Raw genomic sequence first — 24,709 nt, 5'->3', positions numbered from 1 at the left:
ATCTTAAGAAATTCGGGAAAAGTATTCTCATACTTTCTCTATATGTTGACGATATCCTAATAGTGGGAAATGACAAAACCTCTATAGAAACCACGAAAGCATGGTTGTCATCCCATTTTGAGATGACAGATATGGGTGAAGCACATTATGTGCTTGGAGTTAAGATCTCAAGATATCACTCAAGGAAACTTCAAAGTTTGTCTTAAGAGACTTACATTAAGAAGGTACTTGAATGATTTAAGATGGAGAACACCAAACCCATAGACACTCCTATGGAAAAAGGTGCGATATTTTCCTTAGAACAGTGTCCAAAGACTATGAAGGAGAAATAATAAATGGCAAACATCCCCTATGCTTCTGCAGTAAGAAGTTTGATGCATGCGATGCTTTGCATGCACCCAGACATTTGTTATGCCGTGGGCATGGTAAGTCACTATCAAAGTAATCCCAGACGAGCTCACTGGCAAGCCATCAAGAGAATTATGAAATACCTGCAAGGAACGAAAGACTTGGACCTATGTTACTAAGGAGGAGATTTGAAGTTGAGAGGATATAGTGATCCAGACTAGGCAAGTGATAGAGATGAACGTAAGTCCACCTCAGATTATGCTTTTGTCCTTGGAGGTGGAATTGTTTCTTGGTGTAGCAAGAAACAAACTTGTTTTGCTCTGTCCACAATGGAGTCAAAATATGTTGCCTTTGGATCAACTGTTCAAGAAGCTGTTTGGCTTAGGAGGTTTCTACGACAAATGAGAGTTATAGCTTATTCTCAAAAAGTTGTACTTGTCTACTGTGATAGTACTTCGGCCTTAGCATACACTAAAGATCCTAAGTATCATGGCAAATCTAAGCACATAGATACATGATATCATTTCTTTAGGAACAAGGTTACCAAGGGTAAAGTAGTGTTGAAACATATCTCGACCAGTAATATGCTTGCTGATCCCATGACTAAACCCATAATTAGAAAGTCATTTATGACTCATGTAAAGAATATGGGTTTATGTAGGGTTTGATGTGTTTTTTCTTTGTATTTGACATTATTATTAAGTAAAAAGGCATTGAAGTTTTTCATTTCATATTTGTTTATTTTTGAAATGTTTGTTTACACATCTTTACGAGTGTCGCCAAGTTAGAATCGATTTTTTATATGAACGATTCACCTTGGCCCTGAGATAGTGAGTAGGATGAGACATTTGTGTCCTCATTGCATTGGACTGCCAGACTGGACATGTGTATGTTGTATGTACCAATATGGACAAGGTAAACGTCACCTTAGAAATGTCTGAGATGAGACTTAACAGAAGTCGAACATGAAATTTATTTTATGTTGAAGTTTGTAAAGCCGGATATGAGTATCTAAATGGGCACCGAGAAGGCGACTAGGCTAGCAAACTCAGGTTAGGCGCTTGTGTAGTGACTAGACTAAGATCCGTATGGTGTATGTCCAATGGACATGTGACACACTCACTGAAATGAGGATACACCATAGCATACAAATCATACTGTATGTGTTATAATTGACTGATAATGAAAGTGATGAATTGATACATGCTTTAATCACTGTGTGAACCACAAGGAATCTATATGATTCCACCTTTGTGCCCTTTGAACTAAAGTTTATGTCAAAAAGATGAGGTTTGATGATTGCCACTTTAGCACATTTATCTAAGACAGTTAAGTTACTACTGTCCCAAGAGGTGTGTCTAGGCAAGCAGTTAAACCAAATTAGACTGACATGAGAGCTTAAGGAAAACAGTTCGAAGATAACACCATGTCATGCGATTCATTAGCTATGCGGCGTCTTTTGATATTTGTTATCAAACATAAGACATGGATAAATGATACTTGTGAGACATGACATTATTTTTTATTTCATAACAAGGGATAAAGAATGTCAAGTCTGGTGTGTGACAAACAGTTTGGGGTATAAAGCGATGAACTTCTGAGTGATGCACTCTTGTTAATTTAGTGATAGCTTAATGGCAGTGCTTCTGGTTATGTACGTTTTTTCTCGCGAGGTCGCGGGTCCCATTTCCTATATGAGGAGATAGACTAGAATGGATGTGACTTAAGTGTGTTGATTAAGACTATGCCACACCCTATGTGGTTAAGTGAGAGATGTAGGATTTATCTTATGGGATAAATAAATATCAAAGGATATTCCACCCACATGAGGATATTAACCTCTTAATTATCTATGTGATAATTAGATGAAAATCAAGGGATATTCATATTAGAATATACTTGGGATTATCATGGGATTTTCAGTCTTTGTACGCTCTTCCCAACCACTATATAAGGAGGCTTTGTGGAAGAGAGAAAATACAAAAAGAAACACAAGTTTTTCCATAGTTCAAATACTCTAGTTAGATCTTTAGGGCTATCACTTTCGGCCCTAGGTCTTGGGAGGCAAAAACCAAAAGGCAACTCGACATACCATAGCCAACCCGATGACCTGCGAGGGTCCAGACGTGCATGAAGGGTCAGAGCAGTTGTTCGTGTTTGTAGGAGCGTGTTGAGATTCAAGTTTCTGCATAAAAGGTACACACGTCCTTCCGAATTTATTTATAGTCTTCCAACAAGAACATTTTGCTTATTTCATATAGTTTTTGTATTTGTATCACAAATGAAACCCGATTATCGACATAGAATGGTTTGATTGTCTTCCATAACAATCATGTACAAAGTCATAAGCAGGCTCGGGGTGACTTAACAACATTTTTAGCATGTGATTACATTAGGGAAGATCTCGGATCAAATTAAATCAGGAAAGTGATAAAGATTAGTCTCTGTTCATTCACAAGCTCATACAGTAGTATATGCAAGAGGGATGCAAGCGCAAAAGACAAATGTGTGTGTACAATTGCCAATGAAAAATGAAGTGAAAGATGTTTCTCCCTCTTAACATGTCTTACATTTGTCCATTTGATCATATGATTTAGGTTATGGAGTTGGTGGATATAATTCACAGTTCAACTGAACTTTGTCCTGCTAATAGATCTTAGTTTAGCCATAAGATTAGGAGAATAAAGATTTTTTTTCTTTGTTTTTTCTTCTCTTTTGTCAATAATATATTAATAATTGAATAAGAAAAATTTCAAGACATGTACAAAAGGGTATGAAGAAACATAAAATATGAGGCTTGATTCAAAGTGAGACCCAAGATACATTGCCTCGTTTACCTTGCCTCTCGGTCAATCCGAATCAACCTATATGTAGGCAATGAATCTTTACTAGGAAAATAATAATTTTTACGCCAAAATGAATCGTGGTCTGAGACTTAAAGTACAACTGCTTAAAGAAAAACTAGCAGATGGCCACACACAGAGCGCGTGTGTAAATTTTTTTATTTTATTTTTAAATAAAAGGAGAGATGAGGAGAGTGAGAGAGAATGTGGGACTATGGAGAGAGCTTTAATTTTAATTTTTTATTTTTAATTAAAGATATGTTAGAATCACATGTAGGTGACGATTTGAAATGAAAAAACAAAAAGCAAAATTTTAGGTGTAGAAAATTACATTTTTGCCCATATTTCTTATTCATGTTCAATTTTAATTGGAGAGTTAAAATGGTAATTTCACGAAATTTTGGTTAACGATTTTGTGTTCGAAGTTTTGGCATGTTTGCCAAATGACTATTGAGTCTTATGTTGGCCCAAGGGCCGAATAAGTACAATCATAAGAAAGTAGGCCCAAAGATTTAATTAGTTAAGCCCACGGGCCGAAGTAATAAACAAAGATTCTTAAAAACCCTAGCCCAAGAACTGAACAGCAATAAACAAAAATTATTAAAAACCCTAGCCACCACCTTGCTTATATTCGTTGTTACTGATAGGACCTAGCTTTTCTGGTCGACCAACAGAGAGAGTGAGAGAGAGAGGGAGCGGCGGAGCTAAAGTCACCAGCAGCTGCATATACACTACTACAAGCCGGCAATCATGGGGCGTATGCACAGCAGAGGGTTCGTTCTCTTCTCATTCTCTGAACAAAGTTCTGTGAGCCGATGATTTGTGCTCTTTGAGCCGTTGATTTGACTGGGATTGATCCGTTTTTCATGGTGGCTTTTGTGTTTTGTGGTGTTTTGCAGAAAGGGTATTTCAGCTTCGGCTTTGCCGTACAAGAGGACCCCACCTAGCTGGTTGAAGACCTCTACACAGGATGTGAGAAAACCCCAACTCTTTAGCTCTTGAATTAATTTGGGTTGTTTTAGGTTTTTGTTTGGTTGATGAGAATATGGGTTGTGTTTAGATTTGTTTGGCTGATTAGAAAATGGACTATAGTTCGAATATTTAGCTCAATTTTGTTCCCCATTGTTGGAAAATCTAGGTTCATTGCCATTTGGTTTCGGATGTTAAAAGATTTAAACTGATTTTATGATTTCATTTTATGGGTAGTATTTTATAATTTTGGCAACCAGGCCGCACTTTGTTGTTTAATCTGTTTCTGATGTGCTGTTTGTATTGATTGACTGATGAAGATCTACAATTGATCTTGTTGAAGCTAATAAAACATGGAGTTTGATATCGCTGTCTTATGTAATAAATGATAATTTAATTAGCAACGAACGTATAGTTTTGTTTCTTATATTCCGCTACTTCTTTGTGATGTAGTTAACTTTTAGTTTCTATGTTATGTTACCTTGTTATCTTTTTATGTTGGGTTGTATTTCCGTGTTTTTTTTCTTTCCATTTTATATTAACCCAATCTTCAATTGTTTGTTTCTGTGTTCTGTGTTCATTCAATCAGTTTTATATGGTCTGTTAATACACAATGAATGGTGACACGACTTTGTGTCTACTGCATGCCTTTTTCCATTTAATCTCCATTGACTAAATGGAAGTTTGGTTATTTTTAACTCCTGATTGTTCCAGAGGTATCACTCTTGCTGCGGTAGACCAAAAATTTCTATTTGTGTTTTGTGCATTATGGTTTAATAGCTTATCAGGTTGTTTTTTGCCTTTTAGGTTGAGGAGAACATCTGTAAGTTTGCCAAGAAGGGTCTGACACCCTCTCAAATTGGTGTTATTCTTCGTGATTCGCACGGTATTGCTCAGGTGAAGAGTGTCACTGGCAGCAAGATCTTGCGTATTCTGAAGGCTCATGGTGCGTATCTTGAATTTATTTTCATAATAACCTCTTTGTTCATGGGAGAAATCTTGAAAATTATATCTTATACTTTCCTTTTTGCGTGGTTAGGTCTTGCCCCTGAAATTCCTGAGGATCTTTACCACCTGATCAAGAAGGCTGTCTCAATCAGGAAGCATTTGGAGAGGAACAGGAAGGACAAGGATTCTAAATTTAGACTGATTCTGGTTGAGAGCAGAATCCATCGCCTTGCTCGTTACTACAAGAAGACAAAGAAGCTTCCACCAGTCTGGAAGTAGTAAGTACCTTTTTGTATTTCATTTTAAGTAGTCATAGATTTCATTAATCTTACCTGAAGATGCGCAGATGGGTCATTGCCTTCAAAACACTTGAGAATTTTAACAGAATAGTTGAGTAATAAACACTGCCATAGGTCTGCTAAATCAAACTTTGGATATGGGTCCCAGCAGTTTAATCTTTGATGCGGTTTTACAAATCTTGGATTTATTTCGTGTATTCTATAAGTAATAAACCACTGCCCTAACCAAATTGTGTACTGTATTATGTAAACTAATTCGTTTTCTGGTGTTCTTACGTATCCAAAATCGGAATACCTTATTAAACATGGTAATCTAATATTTGTTCCCTTGAAGAATGAAATTTGAGTCATGTCAAAGTGTGTATCCTAATTCATATTTATGCTTGTTATATAAGTAATAAATCATTGTTAGGCTGAAGCGGGCCTCACCATGAAATCGTTGTTGTTCCGTGTCTTGTACTATAAGTTTACATGTCAACTGTCGTGTCATTTGCAATGAAATTGTAGCGGCTACCTTGAATGCTTACTCCTTTGTTCTGTTGTTTGCAGTGAATCGACCACCGCCAGCACTCTTGTGGCTTAGGAAGGATATGACTGGCAACAGTTTTGGGTGCTCCTGTTAATGTACTTTTGAGAGTAGTACTTATGCTTTAATGTCTTATTTTCTTTCATTTGCTTCAAGTTGGATGACTTAATTCAGAATCCTGTGGAACACTCCTTCGTTGTCGATGCGCGTTTTGGATATTTTTCTCATATTCAGCTGCATAACTGTGCTATCTCTCGTGTTTGTTTAGTTTTCCATGGGGAGTTGATGATTTTTTATTTTTGTTGACAAGACGCATGATACTTAACCACAATAACGGAAAGTAATCATGCATTTATACCATGGTTTGAGTTTGATCTTCCTCGCCTCTTAACAACTAAGGAGAGTATTCAATTGGGAATTTGTGAGATTTTAATGCATTTTTATGGAATTTAAAAGATTTGGAGAGATTCTAGATAAAATTTTAATTCAATTCCTTTACAATCAGCAAATGTGAGATTTGTGGATGTTTAAAATAAATTACAAAATATCTTCAGTTCTCTCCTATTCCTGAACTTTTTCAAATTCTTTAAAATAAATTTCTAATTGAATACAGTTTTAATAAACTATTTTAAAATCCGAATTAAATACATTTTGAATCACTTAAAATTATGATTGAATACACTTTAAATTATAGAGGATCGTTTAAAATCCTGATTAGATATCCCTAAATCTATTATAAGAATTAAAAACTCTTAAAATTTCAATTGGATGCACCCTCCTAAGTATTTAATTCACTAACGCAACAGCTCAAAAAAATAAAATAAAATAAATAATTGTTGACAAGAAACTCTCTTAATACAGTACTTTTTTTTGGCGGGAAGGAGGATATGAACTCCGAGTCCCAACTGGGTTTTGGAGTTTTTCTGGTACAAATAGCTGGGATTAGGACTTAGGAAACTGTAAACCCTAGTTCCCCAAATTCCTCTAGATTTTCCCGCTGTATCCAAACATGAGGCCAATACTGATGAAGGGGCACGAGAGGCCCTTGACCTTCCTCAAGTACAACAGGGACGGCGCCTCTTCTTCTCTTGCGCCAAGTATCACAAACCCACCGTCTGGTTCGCCGACAATGGCGAGCACCTCGGCACCTACCGCGGCCACAATGGCGCCGTTTGGTGCAGCGACGTTTCCCGGGACTCCTCCCGCCTCATCACTGGCAGCGCTGATCAGACCGCCAAGCTCTGGGACGTTCAGACCGGCCGACTGCTCTTCACCTTCAACTTTGACTCCCCGGCCAGGGCTGTTGACTTATCCGTCGGCGATCGGCTGGCTGTTATCACCACCGACCCCTTCATGGGGGTCACTTCCCCGATTCACGTCAAGCGCATTGACAGAGACCCCGAAGATCGTAACAATAATCTCCTCTTATTTGCTTTGCCCTGTTTTTAGTTTATACAACGAAATTGAATACGATGTTTTTTTTATTACGAGCGATATTACTACTTTAAGCTAAACTAATTCAAATGCAATTTTGAATGTAGTATATAATTCGTTGGTTTCGATTTTTCAGAGGTTGGTGAATCGATTTTGGTTCTCAAGGGACCTAAGGGACGAATTAATAGAGCTGTTTGGGGGCCTTTGAACAGAACCATCATAAGCGCCGGAGAAGACGCAGTTATTCGCATTTGGGATGCAGAGGTGAGTTATTGTTGGCTTGTTCAATTCTTGCATTTGAAATTTCGAAACTTTTCGTTAACTTTGTTGGCAATGAGTGTTGTGTTGTTGTATTGCAGACCGGTAAATTACTTAAGGAGAACGACCAGGAAGTGGGTCACAAAAAGACGATAACTTCACTTACAAAATCCGCCGATGGTTCACATTTCCTAACTGGTTCCCTTGATCAATCTGCCAAGGCAGTGCATCTCATACTCGCCGCCTTTCTTTTGTTCGTATTGAGTTGTTGCCGGCTCTGTACTCTTTACTGAACTGGGTTTTCTGTTGCGTATTTTTTAGCTTTGGGATACTAGAGAGTTGACACTTATCAAGACCTATGTGACAGAGCGTCCAGTCAATGCTGTTGCAATGTCTCCTCTTCTTGATCATGTAAGTAAATTTCATCCCAAATGGGTTTGCATTATCTTCTTGCCAACTTGTTTCAAGTCAAAAAGTTTCCGGCATAAGTTCTAAGTTTGACGATTTGATTATACTTAATCAACACACTTAGTTCCATCGCATCTCTCATTTACGCGCAATTAATCAAAACAAAATGCTTTTTGTTGCTGTCCAGGTGGTACTTGGTGGTGGTCAGTATGCAGGAGATGTCACCAGAACTGATCATCGTGCTGGGAAATTCGAAGCCAAATTCTACGACAAGGTAAACCATTCGACTTTGTTTATGTTTTGTAGAATGAATGTTCTTTGTTGTCGTCTCTTCAGTACATGGTTTTTAATTTTTTTTTTTCCGGATCCTATAGATTCTTGAAGAAGAGATTGGAGGTGTTAAAGGGCATTTTGGACCTTTAAATGCTTTGGCTTTCAATCCCGACGGCAGAAGGTATAGTTCGATTCCATAAATGTATTGGTTAGTTTCATGAAATTACCCCTAAAATTAATTTACTCTTGAAATCGAGCTTAATTAAGGGTGCTGGAGTTTAATCTAAAGTGGTAGGGGAAAATTGTCTGCTTATATGCATTGAGAAGGTTGTTCTGGAGCTAGGAATTTCATGTTGTTTTGATTAAAAGCGTTTTAGCATTGATATTTAGGTTTTGTTTTACTATTTGTTTACTCCTTTTTTAACTGTCAGTTTCTCAAGTGGAGGTGAGGATGGATTCATACGTCTGCATCACTTCGACCCTGATTACTTCAACATCAAGATTTAGGTTGCAGAGCGTGCCGGAAAAGCTATTTCTCCCCTTCCCAAACCAGTCGTGTAGAAGAATTTGCAGATGAGATGATCGTTTTAATTTTCAGATTTGATTTTAACTCTACAATTTTAGGAAAAAAGAGAACAAAAATGTAAAGAGCTGACATGATAGTACAAGTTTCAGTTTGGTTTTTAGAAGCATTTTGAAGCACAACATTTCTACTTGTATTGTCTTGACAAGCTAAGTTTGAAATGAAGACTTCATATTGAACATTTTATTCTCAATTTCCTTTCGATATAGGGCATATTTAATCTTCATTTACCCTTGTTCATATCAACGGGCTTATAGCTTAGTTGATTATAAGCGTTCACCCTTTGCATTTGAGGTCCTGAGCAATGATTCCTTCCTCTCACAATAGCGCTTCTATGAAATAAAAAATGTTCATACGGTTAATTGGAAAAGAGTACTGTGTTTATAAGCAACATTCAAATAGGCTCATATATTCATCTGGCTATGCCATCTTCCCAGTTCACTGCCTATGAACAATGTAGCTTCTATTCTGCTACGTCATCCACAGCTGCACATTTACAAAGCAATTCACTATGGCTTACGAGCATCTGTGAAGGAACCCCATCACGTGAAATGCAGTTCACCGGTTCTAAAACAGTTGAGTAGAAGATTGTATTTATATAGTTTGCATCAGTAACTTGAATCTGTTACACTACCACTCCCCTACATCCAAGCACAAACCCTACCGCTGGTAGCGCACGCTGCCACTCCAAACACGAGAAACGTGAAGTACCATTGTTTGCTCTCAGTGCACCGAAGCTCCAAAGAAAACTTGCCGTTGGAGTGTGCATAAAAACATTCGATCCTTGAGAATTGGTGTATGAAGAACTTACCGTACCTAATTGGTCATCAAGAAAAAACTAGTGGGAGATTTAGCAGGAAGAGCTTGAAGGAGCTAAAACTGCAATCTGCTGGATTCTCATGACCAAAATTGTGGAAATGATGGAGGATGAGTCCGCTAATACCTCTTAAATAAATGGTATATGAAGAAATATGATGAGTTATTCAACTAAAGACTGTATGAACTACAACTAAATAATGAGGCCGCCGTTTTTACCAAGAAATGTGTTAGTATATATGTTTAATATTTAATGGGGTTATGCTAATGCTAATGCTAATGCCATACTATTCTACTTATTTGATATGCATTTAATTAGCTAAATTAGCGTTGGACATTTTCTATATAACACAAAATGTCTGATGGTAGTTAGAAGAAGATTGAAATGTTTATGTCATCTTCTTCGCCTCCGAAAAAATGAACTGCTAGAACGAAGCTACCCGTTAGTTTTTTATAAAAAAAAAAAATGTGTATATATATGTTAAAAAAAAGTGTCAAAAGTGTGGGGTTTTACCTTATCCTTCAGATCACTTGTTTTACGCTAGTTTAGGACATTTAGGTCAAATTCCTTATATGGGATAACGTTGCATTCATCATCATTCCATCTCTCTCAGACTCTCGGGGCATCGCAAAATCTCGTGACATTCATGTGGGCGTCTGTCACCGAAAATAACATTTGAGTTCTACGCTACTACCGTGTTCTCCTTCCACGTAGCCCTAAATCTCCTCCACCTCCCTCACCCTTTCCAGCTTTCCTGCTCTGGTTTTCATGGACAACAACAATCGCAACGTCAGCAGCAGCAATACCTCCAGAAGGTAGTTTCTTCCCCCTCCCATTTCCTCTCCTATCCTGTTTGGTTGCTGAGAAAATGGGGAACGAGTTCAGATTAAACAAAATCAGAATTGTGACTTTCCTTTGTTTTCTGAGAAATTTATTCCATTTTTTCATTGTTTCAATCAATTCACCCTTCTTTTGGGAATTTCTCGATAAAAGTTGGGAAATTTTTATTTTTTTTCCATTTAACGGCAGAGGAATAATGGAGTTTCTGCTTACCTATAACAAATACTGTGAAATTCTGATTGTGTATTTTTGTGGGCAGTGGTGGAGGAGGAAGAGATTGGGAGGTGAAAAATCATAGAGAAACATCGAAAGGACGCGGAGGCGGCGGAGGTGGTGGCTCCGGCAAAGATAAAATTGACGCACTTGGTAGATTATTGTAAGCACTACACTAGCCTATCTGTTAATTATTTGTTAATCATTGTTAGGGTAATGCAGCTTAATGGCATAGTTTATTTAAACTCTAGCCTCTCTGTTACTTATTTAGGACGCGTATATTGCGCCATATGGCGGGTGAGTTGAGTTTGAATATGCGAAGCGATGGATATGTGAAGGTTAATGATCTATTAAAGCTAAACATAAAGACATTTGCTAATATTCCGTTGAGATCACATACTATTGATGAGATTAAGGAGGTTAGTGATCAGTTCTCGATAGTCCTTTATTTGTTAGATGAACTGCGTAAATAGGATGCTTAATTATGTGCTGCGTCTTGTTAGGCTGTCAGAAAGGATAATAAGCAGCGCTTTGGCCTCTTGGAAGAAAATGGGGAACTTTTGATACGTGCAAACCAAGGCCACACAACAACGGTAGTTTATCTTGAATATCTGTTTTGAGTCGCTTCATGGAGATGCGAGACCTTCTGTTAATTGCTTGAATTGTCAACTGTTTCCGTAGATTACTGTTTTACTGCTTTAGTCACACGCTATCCAAGTAGTTTTTGTCTGTGTAATCTTGTGAAATCACAGCAAGGTATTAACTCGTTTCTCTTTGCATAATCTTGTGATAGCACGGCCAGGTTAGAGTCTTTCTGTAAGTGGAATCTTTGTTGAGACTTGAAAATTTGGTTAAGCTGGAGAATTGTTACCTTACACTCTAAGACTGGATGTCCTTTCATTATTTTTTCTTGAGCTCTGAGTTTCAGATCATTATGTAGATACTTATGGAATACTTAACAAATCAGAATTTAGTTATCCAGTTTATTTGTCCTGTGCATTTTTAGATTATGGATCTGCCTAAAATGCTAGCGTAAGAATGGCATTGTATTTACCATTTTTTGCGTTGTGCGTTTTTGGATTGAGCATCCATCTATACTTGTTGGCTTTAACATTATATGTTAATATCTACTCTGCGTGTATATTGACAGATAGTTGAATCTGAAAGATTGTTGACACCAATCCTGTCATCTGAAGAAGTTCCAGGTTTATCTTTTAGTGTGCAATCTTATTGCATTCTTAGCACATAATTTCTCAGTCAAGAATGAAGAGTTGTGCGTGTTTCTATGGAAATTTTACCTCTTTGCTTGTCTCACTGTTTTTCTTTCCCTTTGATTTGCAGTTTGCGTGCATGGGACCTACAGGAAGAATTTGGAATCGATATTAGGCTCCGGTCTAAAGACCATGAAAAGATTGCATGTTCACTTCTCACGTGGCTTGCCAACAGATGGGCAAGTGATTAGCGGTACTGTGTTTGATTAGGATTATTGATTAGTAAATTTTTCTTTTCATGAACCTGTGATGATGAACCGTCTTTCATTTATAATCGCACATGAATGACAACACTTGTCTGGGGAGGACCATTTGTAGACCCAATTTCTAAAACTTAGCACTTATCTATGCAATTTTTTGTAGACCTGAAAGTTTTACATATGTTTGCCATTTTTAAAGGTTTAAATTTTTCTCTTAGTTCATCAACTCTGTTGCAAGTTGTATACAAAGTTTACTTTAGTGAAGGAACAAATGAAGTAATACTGTTCACAGCTGGTGAACCTATTAAAGTATGTGATACAAGTTCTCCACCTTTGTGTCTAACCTCGATGAATTCTGCATTTTGTGGTCACCGACTTTTTCAGAATTTTAGATTTCTTAAAAGTTTTTAGTCATTCTCTAGTGTTTTAACTGGTAATAACTATCATGACTTAATGAGCTATAGTGGCAATGATTCTGAAAATATACAAAAGTTATTCATTTGAATCCAAGACACTTTTTTCGTCATACTGTAATAACTTGTTTGATTTGTATTCTTGTAGGTATGAGGTGCAATGCTAATGTTTTGATCTATCTCGATGTTAAAAAAGCTTTAGAAGGTATAGTTTTACAAAACATTCATTATCGAAGTTCAGAATTTTCTTGTACATTTGTCATGAACCCAAGCACCTATGATTTCTTGTAATTTTCATTGCAGAGGGAATGAAGTTTTACATTTCACAGAACAAGGTGATCTTGACTGAAGGTTTTGATGGTGTTATTCCAGTCAAGTACTTTGAGAAAATAGAATCATGGCCCGATAGAAAGCCGATACCTTTCTCAACCTAAATCGGTTGGATGCAATCGTTCCATTTCTCTATTTCATTTCCGACCCGTTGGAGGATTGTAGCAACTATATGAGATGCAACGATTCTGTTTTTCGTAACATGTAAAGCCGGTTGTAGTCAGCAATTTTCTTATCAATGGAAATCAAATTTGATGTTTTTGATGTTGGATTGAAGTCTTTATGTCTACACAACTAGAAGACTGCTTTTCTTATGTAATGAAAGTGGTGTGAAGAGACTTATGGACACGGGCATCGTGTCAATGCCCCGTGAGATCATGAAAAGCCAATGAAATATACTGTAAAACTAGTTTATAGGGGCTTCTCTGTGAAGAGAAACTCCTCCAAAAATTAGTGTATGCCATTATTTGAGGCGAGCACACGGTATTCTTTAGTAAAAGGCGAAAGAATAGTTCGCTCTGTGCTCACCGCATGGCTGCATGGATACTAAATTTTCCATTTCCTCTATTTTTATAGCAGTTCCCATCGTGATGGTTTTGCTTCTGTTCCATGTGGGATTTTGAGAAACAACAACAAAGTGTTGCCCATTTGGCTTTACCTCAAAATCCCATTACTAACGTTCCCTTTAGATCTAATGATTTCAAATTTTACTGGATCTTCAATTATCCAATACCTTAATAGCACACTAACATTTCAGGATAACCCTTCAAACATTTTAAGGTTCTCATTTGAAGTGTAAATAGGTGGACATCAAAACAACACAGAAGATGAAGAACAAGGTTTCGACAGAGCAAATAATAGGTGACAATTGACTCCAATAAAGGCACATTTGGAATGGATTATGCAAGAAGCACTTCTGGCTATAGACATTTTGTGACAAGTACTTTTATTAGTAGCATGTTAAAAATTTTCTCAAAAATACGCTTCATGAAAAACACTTGAAAGTGTTTTTCATGAAGATGTGCTTCACCATAAAATATTTATCCAAAAAGCACTAAAAACTATTTTCATGACCAATAAGTATTTGAATGTCCTTGATTAACATTTCATTTTTTTTATTTTATTTTTAGTTTTATAGATAGAGGGGACGCAAAGGAAATGAGGTATGAAAATGAGTGAATGACACATGGTGGGAGAGGTGCAGACAAAACCACCACCAAAAGCTAAACAACATCGACATCTCTTCAATGCACCTTATAACTCGATTCTCGTCCAAGACCACTAGAAGTGGATATTAGAGTTGGTTATTGCAACTCAAGACACTGTTTCTGAAAAAAGCTTAAAGTTAATAAAGGCCCATTAATCATCTCTCCTCCCAATCGTCTTATAAATTTATGCATGTTATTTTATTAACTATAACAATATTGACATAAAGACACGAATAAAAGAATATTAAGGAGCAGGGATGTACTTTAAGCATACAATGATATGGGTTGGCCAAGTGCTCGACAAAGTATCTCATCAAAAAACTGGAATTTTTATTTTGGCATTGTGCACACTATTGTTGGATGCAATGAGGATAGAGTTCTGCATCCTCATCTACTTAATTGTGCCCCGGTGAACTAACGTTCTATCTTGGCCCTGCTCTCCCACATCATTTGCCTCGTATCTCAAGCACAAAATTGAAAAGCAAAAACTAAAAACTAAAAACGAAACCTAACCCTAAATTTCGAGCAGAACAACGTTAGAATTTGATTGTCCAACCTCCAAAAACAAATCAAACAAGCCATGAATCTCTTCTAAACATATTATCCTGCAGTAGAATAGGAAGTGTTTGCATATTGAACTTCATTGGTAAAATCTGCAAGGAACGTTCCCGAACATAAAACTTTAAGCAACTGAAATTTGTAGGGCTCCTCTTGTAAGAGAAATCCCTTGAAAAAATTGGCGTATGCCACTGAATGCGGTGCACACACGGTATTCTTTAGTAAAAGGCGAAAGAATAGTTCGCTTTGTGCTCACCGCGTGGCTGCGTGGTTGCTATAGTTGACATTCTCTCCCCTTGTAGGCGCATTCTCGCAGAGACTGTTTTGCATCCTCCGATGTGGGATTCCTTGCTAATTAATGACGTTTTCACATTTCTCCATTTACATATAATCACATCACATGCTAAAGGACATCAAGATTAACAGCCATATCATTATTATTTTAGACCAAGATATTAGGTTTTAGCTTGTCATGTGTAGCAATCACCAATTTGAAAACTTACAAATATACACACAAACGAAGCACACACGTACCACACATTTTCTTTTCCTAGATAGACGCTGGTGAATGTAACCTCCTCCTCTCTGCAGCCTTTGGCCTTCACACTGCTGGCTATTTTCCTCATCCTTCTATACATGTGGATTATTCCTCCGCCACATCCACAAACAAAACCCCGTCACCGCCTTCTCCACCCAAGCTCCCTATCATCGGAAACTTGCACCAACTAGGGTTGTACCCTTATCGCTCGTTTCAAGCTTTATTTCAACGTCATGGCCCTCTCATGCTTCTACACTTTGGAAGTGTCCCCATCCTTGTTGTCTCTTCAGCAAGGCTGCCCTTGAGATCTTGAAAATCCATGACCTCACATTTTCTGGTCGACCAAAGTCCACCATCATAAAGAAACTACTAAATACAACTGCACCGGGGTTGCATTTCTCCTTATGGTGAGTAATTGAGGAATATTAAAAGCGTATGTGTCTTTTCGTTCTGTGAGAGAAGAGGAAACAAAATCTATGGTCAGCAACATGAAGCAATCGTCGTAATCAGTTTTGAATTTAAGCGAAATGTTTATTAGACTTACTAATGATGTGGTATGTCGAACGGCTTTTGGGAGGAAGTGCGATGGTGGAGAAGGCGGGAGGACGTTTAAGGAGCTTTTGGGGAAGTATGTAGAGTTACTGGGAATAATCAATATCGGGGACTATATATCCCGTGGCTTTCTTGGTTGAGCCATTTCAATGGTTTGGAGGCCAAGATAGCCAAGGTGACTAAGTAGTTTGATGACTTTATAGTTCAAAGACTGGATATCATGACGAATTGAAAGGAGTTTGTCGAAGTTTTGCTTGCAATTCAGAAAGAAAACTTGACTCAAGTACAACTTTCAAAACATTACCACTAAACATACTTAAAGTGTAATCTAATTGGAGACAACAGTAGCCAATTACATTAGGATCATCAAGCTTCAAGTAATCTTGATCGAGAAAAAAAGACAACTTAGTTTTGGACATAAGCGCACGATCAACCAAGTGCAAGTAAACAAGCATATGTTATGAGTATGAGTAATGATCTTAGCGGTTTTTATCTCAACTTTTAGGTTTCGTTTCACTTTTAGTTTTTATCCTCATTGGGGTTTTGAGTGTGATTCCAATAATGTCGAGTAGAAGGAAGAGAAAAGGAAAAAGGAAACTCGATCGTTTTGAGTTGTTTACATTTTGGCATGGAGAGATATGGTTGAGGCGTCGTGTCCTATGCGGTGCAAATCCTAGGAGGATTTATCATTCAGGACGGGAGATTCTCGTGTGGAATCAGAGATAAAGTGAAGATTGCTCAAACTCAACTCTAGTTAATGCGGGGATCCCGAAGAGATGCAGATGCAAGACAACAAGACGAGGAAACAATTCGCATTTGGGTTGCAGAGATTAGAGATGCTGCTTATGATTTGGAGGATGTCACAGATTTCTACTTCCATATGCAGAAATAGTGAACCAGTGAACCGTTCCTGGATTTCAATTGTGATTTTATCATCATGTTAAGGTAATATATGAGCAGAATTTTTCTACACAACGTGCTTTAAACCTGGTTCCCATATCCTTCTGTAGTCCCGATCATATTCTTTTTTTTTTTTCCCCCTACATTCATAAAGTTTTTTAGTGCTTCAAATAAAGTTGTTGGTCAGGATCATGAATCAGTTTAAATTGGAGGCTCCATATACCTCATCTCATCTTAGCGCTTCTTTGATTCTTGCGGATGTCAAACCTGCATCGCTTGGTGTACAAGAAAAGGAGTATGCAGAGAATCTCTTTGAGTTACTCCAAGTTGCTCATCCGAATGGAATCAAAAGGAAATAGAATCCACTTTACACGTCTCTACTGTTTGGATAGATAGCCTTTCAGATGAAGAATTTAGTGGAAGAATCATATCTACTCTCTTGGAAGCTTGCAGTGCGGATTATCACTTCTATATCATGGTAGTGCAAGAAACACACAGGACTTGTTTAAGCCTACTTTGGTAGGTTCTTTTTTGTTTAACATTCATTACGGAGGGGATGAAGTTATGTACATCGTAGACAACAAGATGATCTTGACTGTAGGTTTCAACAACGTTGTTACAGTCAAGTACTTCGAGGAAATAGAATTACGGCCTCACAGAAGGCAGGCACCTCTTTGAACATGGATCCAGAGAGGCACGAGCATTCGAGTTTTCCTTTCCCTTTTCGACCCATTCAATGGTTGTTTCAGGTGAGGAATCTAAGTTACCAAATGTAGTTAATGTGTAAATTGCAAAGTTGCCAGAAATGTAGTTAAGCTTTCGCAAAGAGAACCATTATGTTGTACCAAATTGTAGGGCTTCTTTTGTGAGAGAAAACCCTCGAAAAAATTGGCACATGCCACTTAATGTGGTGCGCACACGGTATTCTTTAGTAAAAAGTGAAAGAAAAGTTCGTTCTGTACTCACCACCCGGCTGCTTGGTTTGCAAATTTCGACGATCTCTTCTTTTGTAGGCGCATTCTCGCAGGGACTGTTTTGTATGTTGGGATTTGCTTGCTAACTAATGACGTTTAAAGTTGAGGTTTGAGGTAGTAGCATTTCTCCATTTAATCACATCACATGCTAAAGGGCATTAAGTTCAACAACCATATCATTACTACTAGCCAAGTTGAAGGATGAAGAATCACATGACTTAGAGATTCTAACCGAAACCGTTCATGTTATAAATTTCTATGTAAACATCATCTCTACAAAAAAAAAAAAAAAAAAAAAAAAAAAAAATTCAATTAAAACTAAGGTTGCTTAGTCAATTAATTGTAGCAAATAGATAGACGGTTCGTAATTTATTCAACGAATCCATCTATCTGTTTTAATACAATTCAATGACAAACGATTTCATATTTAATTGATTTTTTTGCAGAGATGATCTTCACAATGATTTATAATGTGAACGGTTTTGATCATAAGCATGAAGTTCCGTGAATTAGCTACATAGTGAATTAAGGAGGAACTCATCTTAATTCATTGAGAAGCCAAGTTAATTCTCAATGTAATATATAGGGGCGGATGAAATTGTTTTGGGAAACTCTCGTAAATTAGGGGCTCTGTGTTAGTGCATCCTTTGCACACCCTCAACGCGGCCCTTGTACTAGTCACATCATTCGCCTAAATTGTAATATTTACTCTTTTCTTAATTATTTCACATAAAGTTGGCCGGGCAAAGGCCATATCATAATGAAGCAATATTTCACTTTGCTACAATTTATCACTAAATACTTGATTTTGAGTGCGAAATTCCTTCTTTGATTAGAAATTGCAACTCTAAATCTTAGTTATAGACAAAAATAAAGAACAACGCTACAAAATTTCAAAAATGCTACATCCTATACATAACTCAAAAAGATTACAACTTATCAAACTTAATTCTAATGTGTCGCGAGACGAATATTATAAAAACCTAAGGGTTATGATCCTAATAGAAAAAGAATCATAACCCTTATCCATCCCACTACAAATCGCTCCTGCATAACATATGAAAAATAGCGTAACATAAAAATAAACCAAATTGCTAACTAACTAAATGTTTCCAACAAGTCTCGTCAATATCAAGAAGCTTTATTTTATGTAGTCCTTACAAGAAAATTTAATGGTGTTTCTAGTATCCACGTCACTAAATTCGTTAAACAAAAAGAAGACATTTAGCACTTTCATTATTTCATAGTGCAGATAGAATCGAAAACTTGTGAAAGAGAACCATAGAGTTGAACTGAGATCGTAGGGCTTCTCTTGTACGAGAAATCCCTACAAAAAACAATAGGCGTAAGCTGCTTAATGTGGCGACCACACGGCACTCTTTAGTAAAAGGCGATGGAATAATTCGTTTTGTGCTCACCGTGCTGCTGCGTGCTTTGTCCATACGGAAAGGGTCTGCTTTTATACGCCTTTCTTCTGAGGATTAGTCCAGTTCCTCGTCGATGTGGGATTACTCATTCATCATCAGCAAGTCTGCCATTTGCTTTTGTTTTGTAGTAGCTTGGTTAGGTTCATTGAAATAATTTTTAACTAACAATCAATTAGAGCTTTTTTTTTTTTAATTGGTTTGACTGTAATTTTCAAGCTCACGTGTTGGTTTGGTTGATTTTTAGTATCCTTTCGTGCTGTAATTTTTTTTTTTATTATTAACAGGTTTCAAATTCTGAATCTAGCATACTCTTACTCATTATTTTACTCACACTCACTACTACACTAACATACTAGAATAATGTATATTAAAGAAAGAAATAGAGGATACGTTCCAAGCACCGTATAGGTTTGAAAGTAGAAGATATAGGTTTGAGTTGAGTGAGCAGAAGCAAGTCACTAACTCGCAATCTTGAACCAGAAGTAAACGTGCCAATAATAATTTCCCAAAATAATATTACTATATTGAGACGGCTAATTTGTTCTCTTGTGATTTCCATGGTGAGAAAAATCAAAGTTCAGTTTGGCAAGATCATTGTCAACAAACAAACAATGATATCATTTATCTCCCCCTTTTTTTTTTGGGAGTTTTAACGAAAAGTCCACGGTATTGTTTACTTTAACGAAAAACTACATTTTTACACTAAAAAGTCAATGCTGGTACTATTCACTTTACCCTTTATTTTGTCCTTATCGTTAAAACTCAAATTTTTCAAGCCCTTTTCATTAGTTTTCCTTTTTTTTTTTTTAGGAAACAGAGAGACATTCTGTTTGGTTGATGAGAAAATCGACTGTACAGTTCAATCTGGTTTTGATAATTCATACCACAGGAAAAAGGACACGAAATTACTAGGCTTCTTTTGGTTTTGAATAAATTGAAAAACAGACTAATGCCATGCCAGGAATTATGTTAGCAGCAGTCGTCTCAAGTATTGTATGTCTCCTAACCAAGGTTCTAAAAGACGTTAGGCACTAGTCGGGTGGTGGGTTGGAACCTAACACTTAGGCAGGCATGGGCCTAAGTGAGAATCACAACTTAAACAAGTGCCTAGATGGATCTAGGCAGTCTAGTAGGCACCTAGGTGGGCTAAGAAAACGCCTAAGTAGGTCCAGACGCCATTTTTTAGTTTTCAAACGCTTAGGGATTAATCGTGGCAATGACCAGCCGCTTGGCACCTAGGCAGAAATTTTTAGAACATTATTCCTAACAATCAATTATTCAATACCGTCTCCGACACATGTATGACAAGTTAAATCAGGCACACACGCCAAAAACAAGTTCTCAGAAGTGTCCAAATAGGAAGCCAATATTGAGGCACATCAAATAATTTAATTGTTAAAGAGGACGGCCCCTCTCCAAAGAACACATAATGACAGGCAATAAACGTCTAAGATGCAAAACAAACTAACACCACAAATAAAACATACGTCGAATCGGCATAGAAGAAAACTCCTTACACTTTGAAGCTTTCCCAGCTTGTTCCGTTCTACTTGTCAAATGATCCGGGACAAGACCGAAGACAACTGTATGCTTAACGCTTTCCCACTTTTTCCTTTCTGCATGCTCCGCCAAAGCTTGATGAATTTTTTCTTACCTAACGTATGTTATGTTGCTGTACTGTCAATCTGGACTATGAATTACAGTTTCTTGTTGAATGTGTGCTCCGATTAACAGTGTATATAACATAACGTGCCAGATATCTGAGAAAAGAATATTACCTTTCTCGAACTTCTTGCAAAATAATCTCAACGATTCAATGTTCCTGCAACTTATTAGCCAAGACACAAACTAATAGTTTATAATAGAATGCATTCTTCCCCAAGCATTCAAAGAAAGTTTAACAACGAGCCAAGAGTATTCTTGCCTTCGTGTAGAACTTAATGTGGCAGGGAATGAGAATGATTACAGGAAATAAATGAATTGTCATGAAAAGCAAATCAACTAGTTTCTGCCAGAGCACTGCTGTTATACATTCTACTTATGCAAATGCTATCAATCTTTACTTACGCTACCTGCAAACAGGAAAAGTCCAGCCCTGTAGTTGGACTATGAAATCGTCATCTTTGTCATAATTCACTTACTAAACAAAGACAATCTACAGTGTTCCAAAACTATATCATGCACAAGGAAATGTGTCATAAAAGATGAAAGAGTTACTTGTGATAGTTTTAAGTTTTAATATACGTATGAAGACAAACAGGTCTTTCAAAATCGGAGTAAGGAGCAAAAAGCGGACAGGTAAGTCTGTAACAACAGAAATTGACAACAAAAGGAAGATATATGAATACATGTCTACAAGTTTTTCAGTTTCCGCTTTATTAAGTACTTCTATATTCATCGTCTTTCAACAAAAGAAGAAAACCAAACAGTTAATAAGGACCCTAAATGGGGAGAGAACAAAATGCTAGAGAGATTCATACAAAAATTTGTGTTATGATTTTTCATTCATTCCTTGAAGATTCAAACATGGAATATAAAGCCCGGCAGAACATATAACTTGAGCACCTCACTTGTCATGTGTATTAATGACAATATAAACCGGAAAGTAAAAGAAAACTGAAGAGCGAACCTGATATGCAAGAATGATCAGTCATTGAGTCTAAGCAACAAAACGGCATGCAGGGTTAGTCTTGCCGTTGAGCTGCGTGACATACTTAAGCTGGTTCTAACAGGGAGCTGCAAAATTAACCATAAAACTGCAACAGAAGAATTTGATGGATATCAATTCTACACAACGCATTTTATGAAATACTAATAAGTTATTACACAAAAACAAACTGTGATTCACTTCATATAGTAGGAAGGAACCAAACTATCCTGTGGTATTTTATTGATTGCATGGCAATAATACACGTTCACCAATTAGCATATATTCTATCAGTCATGAATTCTACAACGCCGTAGCTCCAACAATTACATTCCAAGAAAAAAAAAAAAAAGAGATGGTCCTCGTTTTCGCTCAATACAGCATGCGAGTGCTTAGAAAACAATGTCCCCTAGCCACAAAACTTCTTCACCGTAGTTCACAAGGTTCCTCCTCATATGGCATTACATCATTATGATATATGGAAAAACAATACAGGGGCAATGACAGAAATGTTAAAAACAATCATATGAATTATAATGAACAAGAATTCAAAGGGGTCGACCACACAATCAAAAGAATTTTATCATCCAGAAGCCTTCTTCCCACCAGAGTAGTAACTGAGGTACCACCGAACAAATTTCTTCAGCCCTGTCTGCAGATCTATTGTGGGCTTATACCCAAGTTCCCTCTGAGCCGAACTGATGTTTGCATGCGTAAACTGAACATCCCCATTACGCGGCAACTTCATTATATTTCTCTTCGCCTTTACCTTCAAAAGCCTCTCCAAAATGGTCACAAGATCCGTAACTGGCACAGGCGATGTGTTCCCCAGATTGAAAACCCGCAATTGGGCAGGCCCCTTCTTCTTTCCCCCACTCCCAGTACTCTTCTCAGCGGTATCCAATGACGCCAAGCATCCCTTCACAATATCATCAATGTAGGTAAAATCCCTCGCAACGGTTCCATGATTAGCCGCCTCAAAGATTGGAATGGTTTTCCCCTTCAATATATCCCTCGTGAAAAAGAAGTACGCCATATCAGGCCTTCCCCAGGGGCCATAAACAGTAAAGAACCGCAACCCGGTAAGGGAAAGGCCATAGATATGGTTGTAAGTGTGCGCAATTTCCTCACCGGCTTTCTTGGTAGCGGCATAGAGACTAGCCGGCTGGTCAGTCCGGTCTCTTTCCGAAAAGGGTACCTTAGTATTCAAACCATAAACAGAACTAGAACTTGCCCAAACAATTGCAGGTTGTGGATTTGCATTTTTACAAACTTCAAGAAGATTAACAAGACCAGCTATATTACTATGAACATATGAGCCTGGGTTTTCCATGGCATACCTCACACCGGCTTGGGCGGCCAAATGCATCACATGGGTGAACGCCACCACCTCGAAGAGCTTGCTCAGCAAAGTGACGTCGTTTATGTCGCCTTCCACAATGAACACCCCACTCCGCTCCAAAAGCGCTTGCCGAGCCCTCTTCAACGAAGGGTCGTAGTAGTCATTGAAGCAATCCAGACCAAGGACCCCGTCTCCGCGGCGTTTGAGCGCCGCCGACACGTGAGTCCCGACAAAGCCCGCCGCGCCAGTGACGAGGACCGAGATTCCGTGGCGGGAACGGACTCTGGCGGATGACCTAACCCGTTTTTCCCAGGCGGGTCCGCCCCAGTTGTAGGTTCTGAGAGAGCGGCGGGAGGGATCGGATGGCAGAGAATTAGAGGACGGCGAGCGGAAGAAGAAGATCAAGATCATGCCGAGGAAGACGAAGGACCAGAACGTGAGCTTGGCGAGCGAGCCGTGCCAACGGAGGCGGTGAATGTACGGCGACTTGTCCATCTTGAACTTTCCGGGCGTCGGCGGACTGTTGTCGAGATGGGTCATCTTCAATGGCGAATGCGAGCAAAACCCAGGTCTCGGATTACTGAATTTCGGCCGGGAAGCTTGGGATTCGGGTCCTCTTCAGGGTTTGACGAACTCGGGTCGTCGAGATTTCTTCTGAATATGGCGGCGGCGGCGGTTGCAGATAAGAAAAAGTAAGCTCCTTTCAGCTCCTTTCCATGTTGAGATTTGGTAAAGGAGGAATTTCTGGTTTCTTGGAGATATGGGTTGGTGGCGGTGGCAGCAGTTTCTCTTCTTTTATGCAGAAAGCGTAAAAAACAAAGTTCAAAGATTTTGATTTGAGTTTAATGATTTTTGTTTAATCCCTGTTTAGAGAGAGAAAGAGAGGAGGAGAGAGAGAGAGAGATGGGGAACAGATGAAAAAGAACTGCAATATTTAATGGAGATCAAACAAGACAAAACAAGTGTATAAATTTAATTAAAATCGGTTAATCTGATGGTGGTTTCCTGCAAAGATAGCTTGTTTTGGTTTTATTTTTCAGTTGATAGTTTTGGGGCTTCATTTTTGCAAACAATTCAGAGATTGTTTGTTGTTTTGAATCAAAAGAAAGAAATTTCAAACATTAAGGTTTTTTAGTTTGTTCGTTTGTTTGTTTTTAGGCTGTCAAAATTTAAAGATTAGTTTAATGGAGGAAGGAGAAAGGTGGTTTACCCAAATTTGAAGGTGGAAGTTTAACATTTGATTGGATAGGAACACCTCTAAATTTTTGCCCCCATTTTTGTGTGGGGGGGTGGGGGCACATTTTTGTGTGGGAGTTGCCTCTATATTTGGGTTGGAGATGGTGTGGATGACATTTTTCACTCTCGTTTTGCTCACTTGGGATTTTGACTCATTGAGGCTAATTATAAACAGGTTTTTAGGGTCCGGTTATTGTGCTGGATGGCATTGCGCCTTAGCTAGGGCTAGGGTAGGATTAACATAGACTTGTAACCTATGTATAAGGATGAATTATGTAATCCATTCTATTGTGAATTCATAACCTATCATGTCCAATCATGTTCATCTCACAGTTTTTTTTTTTTTTTTTGAAC

General features: G+C 37.9%; 3 protein-coding genes, 4 non-coding genes and 2 pseudogenes across 9 annotated transcripts; 4 read left to right on the top strand and 5 right to left on the bottom strand.

The window, feature by feature from the left end:
- The first annotated feature begins 3,805 nt into the window (after positions 1 to 3,805).
- Positions 3,806 to 6,183, top strand: LOC137748807 (small ribosomal subunit protein uS15). The gene is made up of 5 exons (XM_068488995.2): positions 3,806 to 3,964; positions 4,091 to 4,163; positions 4,968 to 5,106; positions 5,200 to 5,386; positions 5,957 to 6,183. Exons 1-5 carry the CDS (start codon positions 3,942 to 3,944, stop codon positions 5,988 to 5,990), a joined length of 456 nt encoding a protein of 151 aa, XP_068345096.1. The 5' UTR covers positions 3,806 to 3,941; the 3' UTR covers positions 5,991 to 6,183.
- A 624-nt stretch (positions 6,184 to 6,807) lies between these two features.
- On the top strand, positions 6,808 to 7,967 carry LOC137747908 (eukaryotic translation initiation factor 3 subunit I-like; annotated as a pseudogene). Its single transcript, XR_015951987.1, has 3 exons — positions 6,808 to 7,341; positions 7,504 to 7,631; positions 7,727 to 7,967. The product of XR_015951987.1 is annotated as a eukaryotic translation initiation factor 3 subunit I-like (transcript).
- LOC137749012 (eukaryotic translation initiation factor 3 subunit I-like) lies at positions 7,924 to 9,063 on the top strand. Its single transcript, XM_088677387.1, has 4 exons — positions 7,924 to 8,036; positions 8,221 to 8,307; positions 8,408 to 8,487; positions 8,738 to 9,063. The coding sequence occupies exons 1-4, from the start codon at positions 8,016 to 8,018 to the stop codon at positions 8,811 to 8,813; spliced, it is 264 nt and encodes an 87-aa protein (XP_088533513.1). The 5' UTR covers positions 7,924 to 8,015; the 3' UTR covers positions 8,814 to 9,063.
- Positions 9,064 to 10,317: 1,254 nt separating this feature from the next.
- LOC137748808 (uncharacterized) lies at positions 10,318 to 13,241 on the top strand. Its single transcript, XM_068488997.2, has 8 exons — positions 10,318 to 10,521; positions 10,806 to 10,922; positions 11,031 to 11,178; positions 11,263 to 11,352; positions 11,910 to 11,964; positions 12,101 to 12,223; positions 12,792 to 12,848; positions 12,947 to 13,241. Exons 1-8 carry the CDS (start codon positions 10,475 to 10,477, stop codon positions 13,075 to 13,077), a joined length of 768 nt encoding a protein of 255 aa, XP_068345098.2. The 5' UTR covers positions 10,318 to 10,474; the 3' UTR covers positions 13,078 to 13,241.
- A 150-nt stretch (positions 13,242 to 13,391) lies between these two features.
- LOC137749082 (U5 spliceosomal RNA) lies at positions 13,392 to 13,510 on the bottom strand. Its single transcript, XR_011070158.2, has one exon. It is a non-coding gene; the product is annotated as a U5 spliceosomal RNA (small nuclear RNA).
- Positions 13,511 to 14,885: 1,375 nt separating this feature from the next.
- LOC137749083 (U5 spliceosomal RNA) lies at positions 14,886 to 15,004 on the bottom strand. The gene has a single exon (XR_011070159.2). It is a non-coding gene; the product is annotated as a U5 spliceosomal RNA (small nuclear RNA).
- Positions 15,005 to 17,587: 2,583 nt separating this feature from the next.
- On the bottom strand, positions 17,588 to 17,705 carry LOC137749085 (U5 spliceosomal RNA). Its single transcript, XR_011070161.1, has one exon. It is a non-coding gene; the product is annotated as a U5 spliceosomal RNA (small nuclear RNA).
- Positions 17,706 to 19,015: 1,310 nt separating this feature from the next.
- LOC137749089 (U5 spliceosomal RNA) lies at positions 19,016 to 19,130 on the bottom strand. Its single transcript, XR_015960265.1, has one exon. It is a non-coding gene; the product is annotated as a U5 spliceosomal RNA (small nuclear RNA).
- Positions 19,131 to 21,984: 2,854 nt separating this feature from the next.
- Positions 21,985 to 24,403, bottom strand: LOC137747413 (UDP-glucuronate 4-epimerase 3 pseudogene; annotated as a pseudogene). The gene has a single exon (XR_015955757.1). The product of XR_015955757.1 is annotated as a UDP-glucuronate 4-epimerase 3 pseudogene (transcript).
- Between the last annotated feature and the right edge of the window lie 306 nt (positions 24,404 to 24,709).

Source organism: Pyrus communis, chromosome 2 (assembly GCF_041283825.1).
Source record: "Pyrus communis isolate YQ-2024b chromosome 2, ASM4128382v1, whole genome shotgun sequence".
Lineage (NCBI taxonomy): Eukaryota > Viridiplantae > Streptophyta > Magnoliopsida > Rosales > Rosaceae > Pyrus > Pyrus communis.
Note: the sequence above shows the minus strand (reverse complement) of the source record. Positions and strands in the feature narration are given on the sequence as shown.

What these genes read in the sequence shown, in the direction of transcription:
- LOC137748807 (XM_068488995.2), top strand. Translation starts at nt 3,942, where the DNA reads ATGGGGCGTATGCACAGCAGAGG. An exon ending in TGAAGACCTCTACACAGGAT is followed by an intron (nt 4,164 to 4,967) that starts GTGAGAAAACCC and finishes TTTGCCTTTTAG; the next exon opens with GTTGAGGAGAACATCTGTAA. An exon ending in GCGTATTCTGAAGGCTCATG is followed by an intron (nt 5,107 to 5,199) that starts GTGCGTATCTTG and finishes TTGCGTGGTTAG; the next exon opens with GTCTTGCCCCTGAAATTCCT.
- LOC137749012 (XM_088677387.1), top strand. Translation starts at nt 8,016, where the DNA reads ATGTCTCCTCTTCTTGATCAT. An exon ending in TGTCTCCTCTTCTTGATCAT is followed by an intron (nt 8,037 to 8,220) that starts GTAAGTAAATTT and finishes GTTGCTGTCCAG; the next exon opens with GTGGTACTTGGTGGTGGTCA. An exon ending in TTCAATCCCGACGGCAGAAG is followed by an intron (nt 8,488 to 8,737) that starts GTATAGTTCGAT and finishes TTTAACTGTCAG; the next exon opens with TTTCTCAAGTGGAGGTGAGG.
- LOC137748808 (XM_068488997.2), top strand. Translation starts at nt 10,475, where the DNA reads ATGGACAACAACAATCGCAACGTCAGCAGCAGCAATACCTCCAGAAG. An exon ending in GACGCACTTGGTAGATTATT is followed by an intron (nt 10,923 to 11,030) that starts GTAAGCACTACA and finishes TTACTTATTTAG; the next exon opens with GACGCGTATATTGCGCCATA. An exon ending in GTCATCTGAAGAAGTTCCAG is followed by an intron (nt 11,965 to 12,100) that starts GTTTATCTTTTA and finishes TTTGATTTGCAG; the next exon opens with TTTGCGTGCATGGGACCTAC.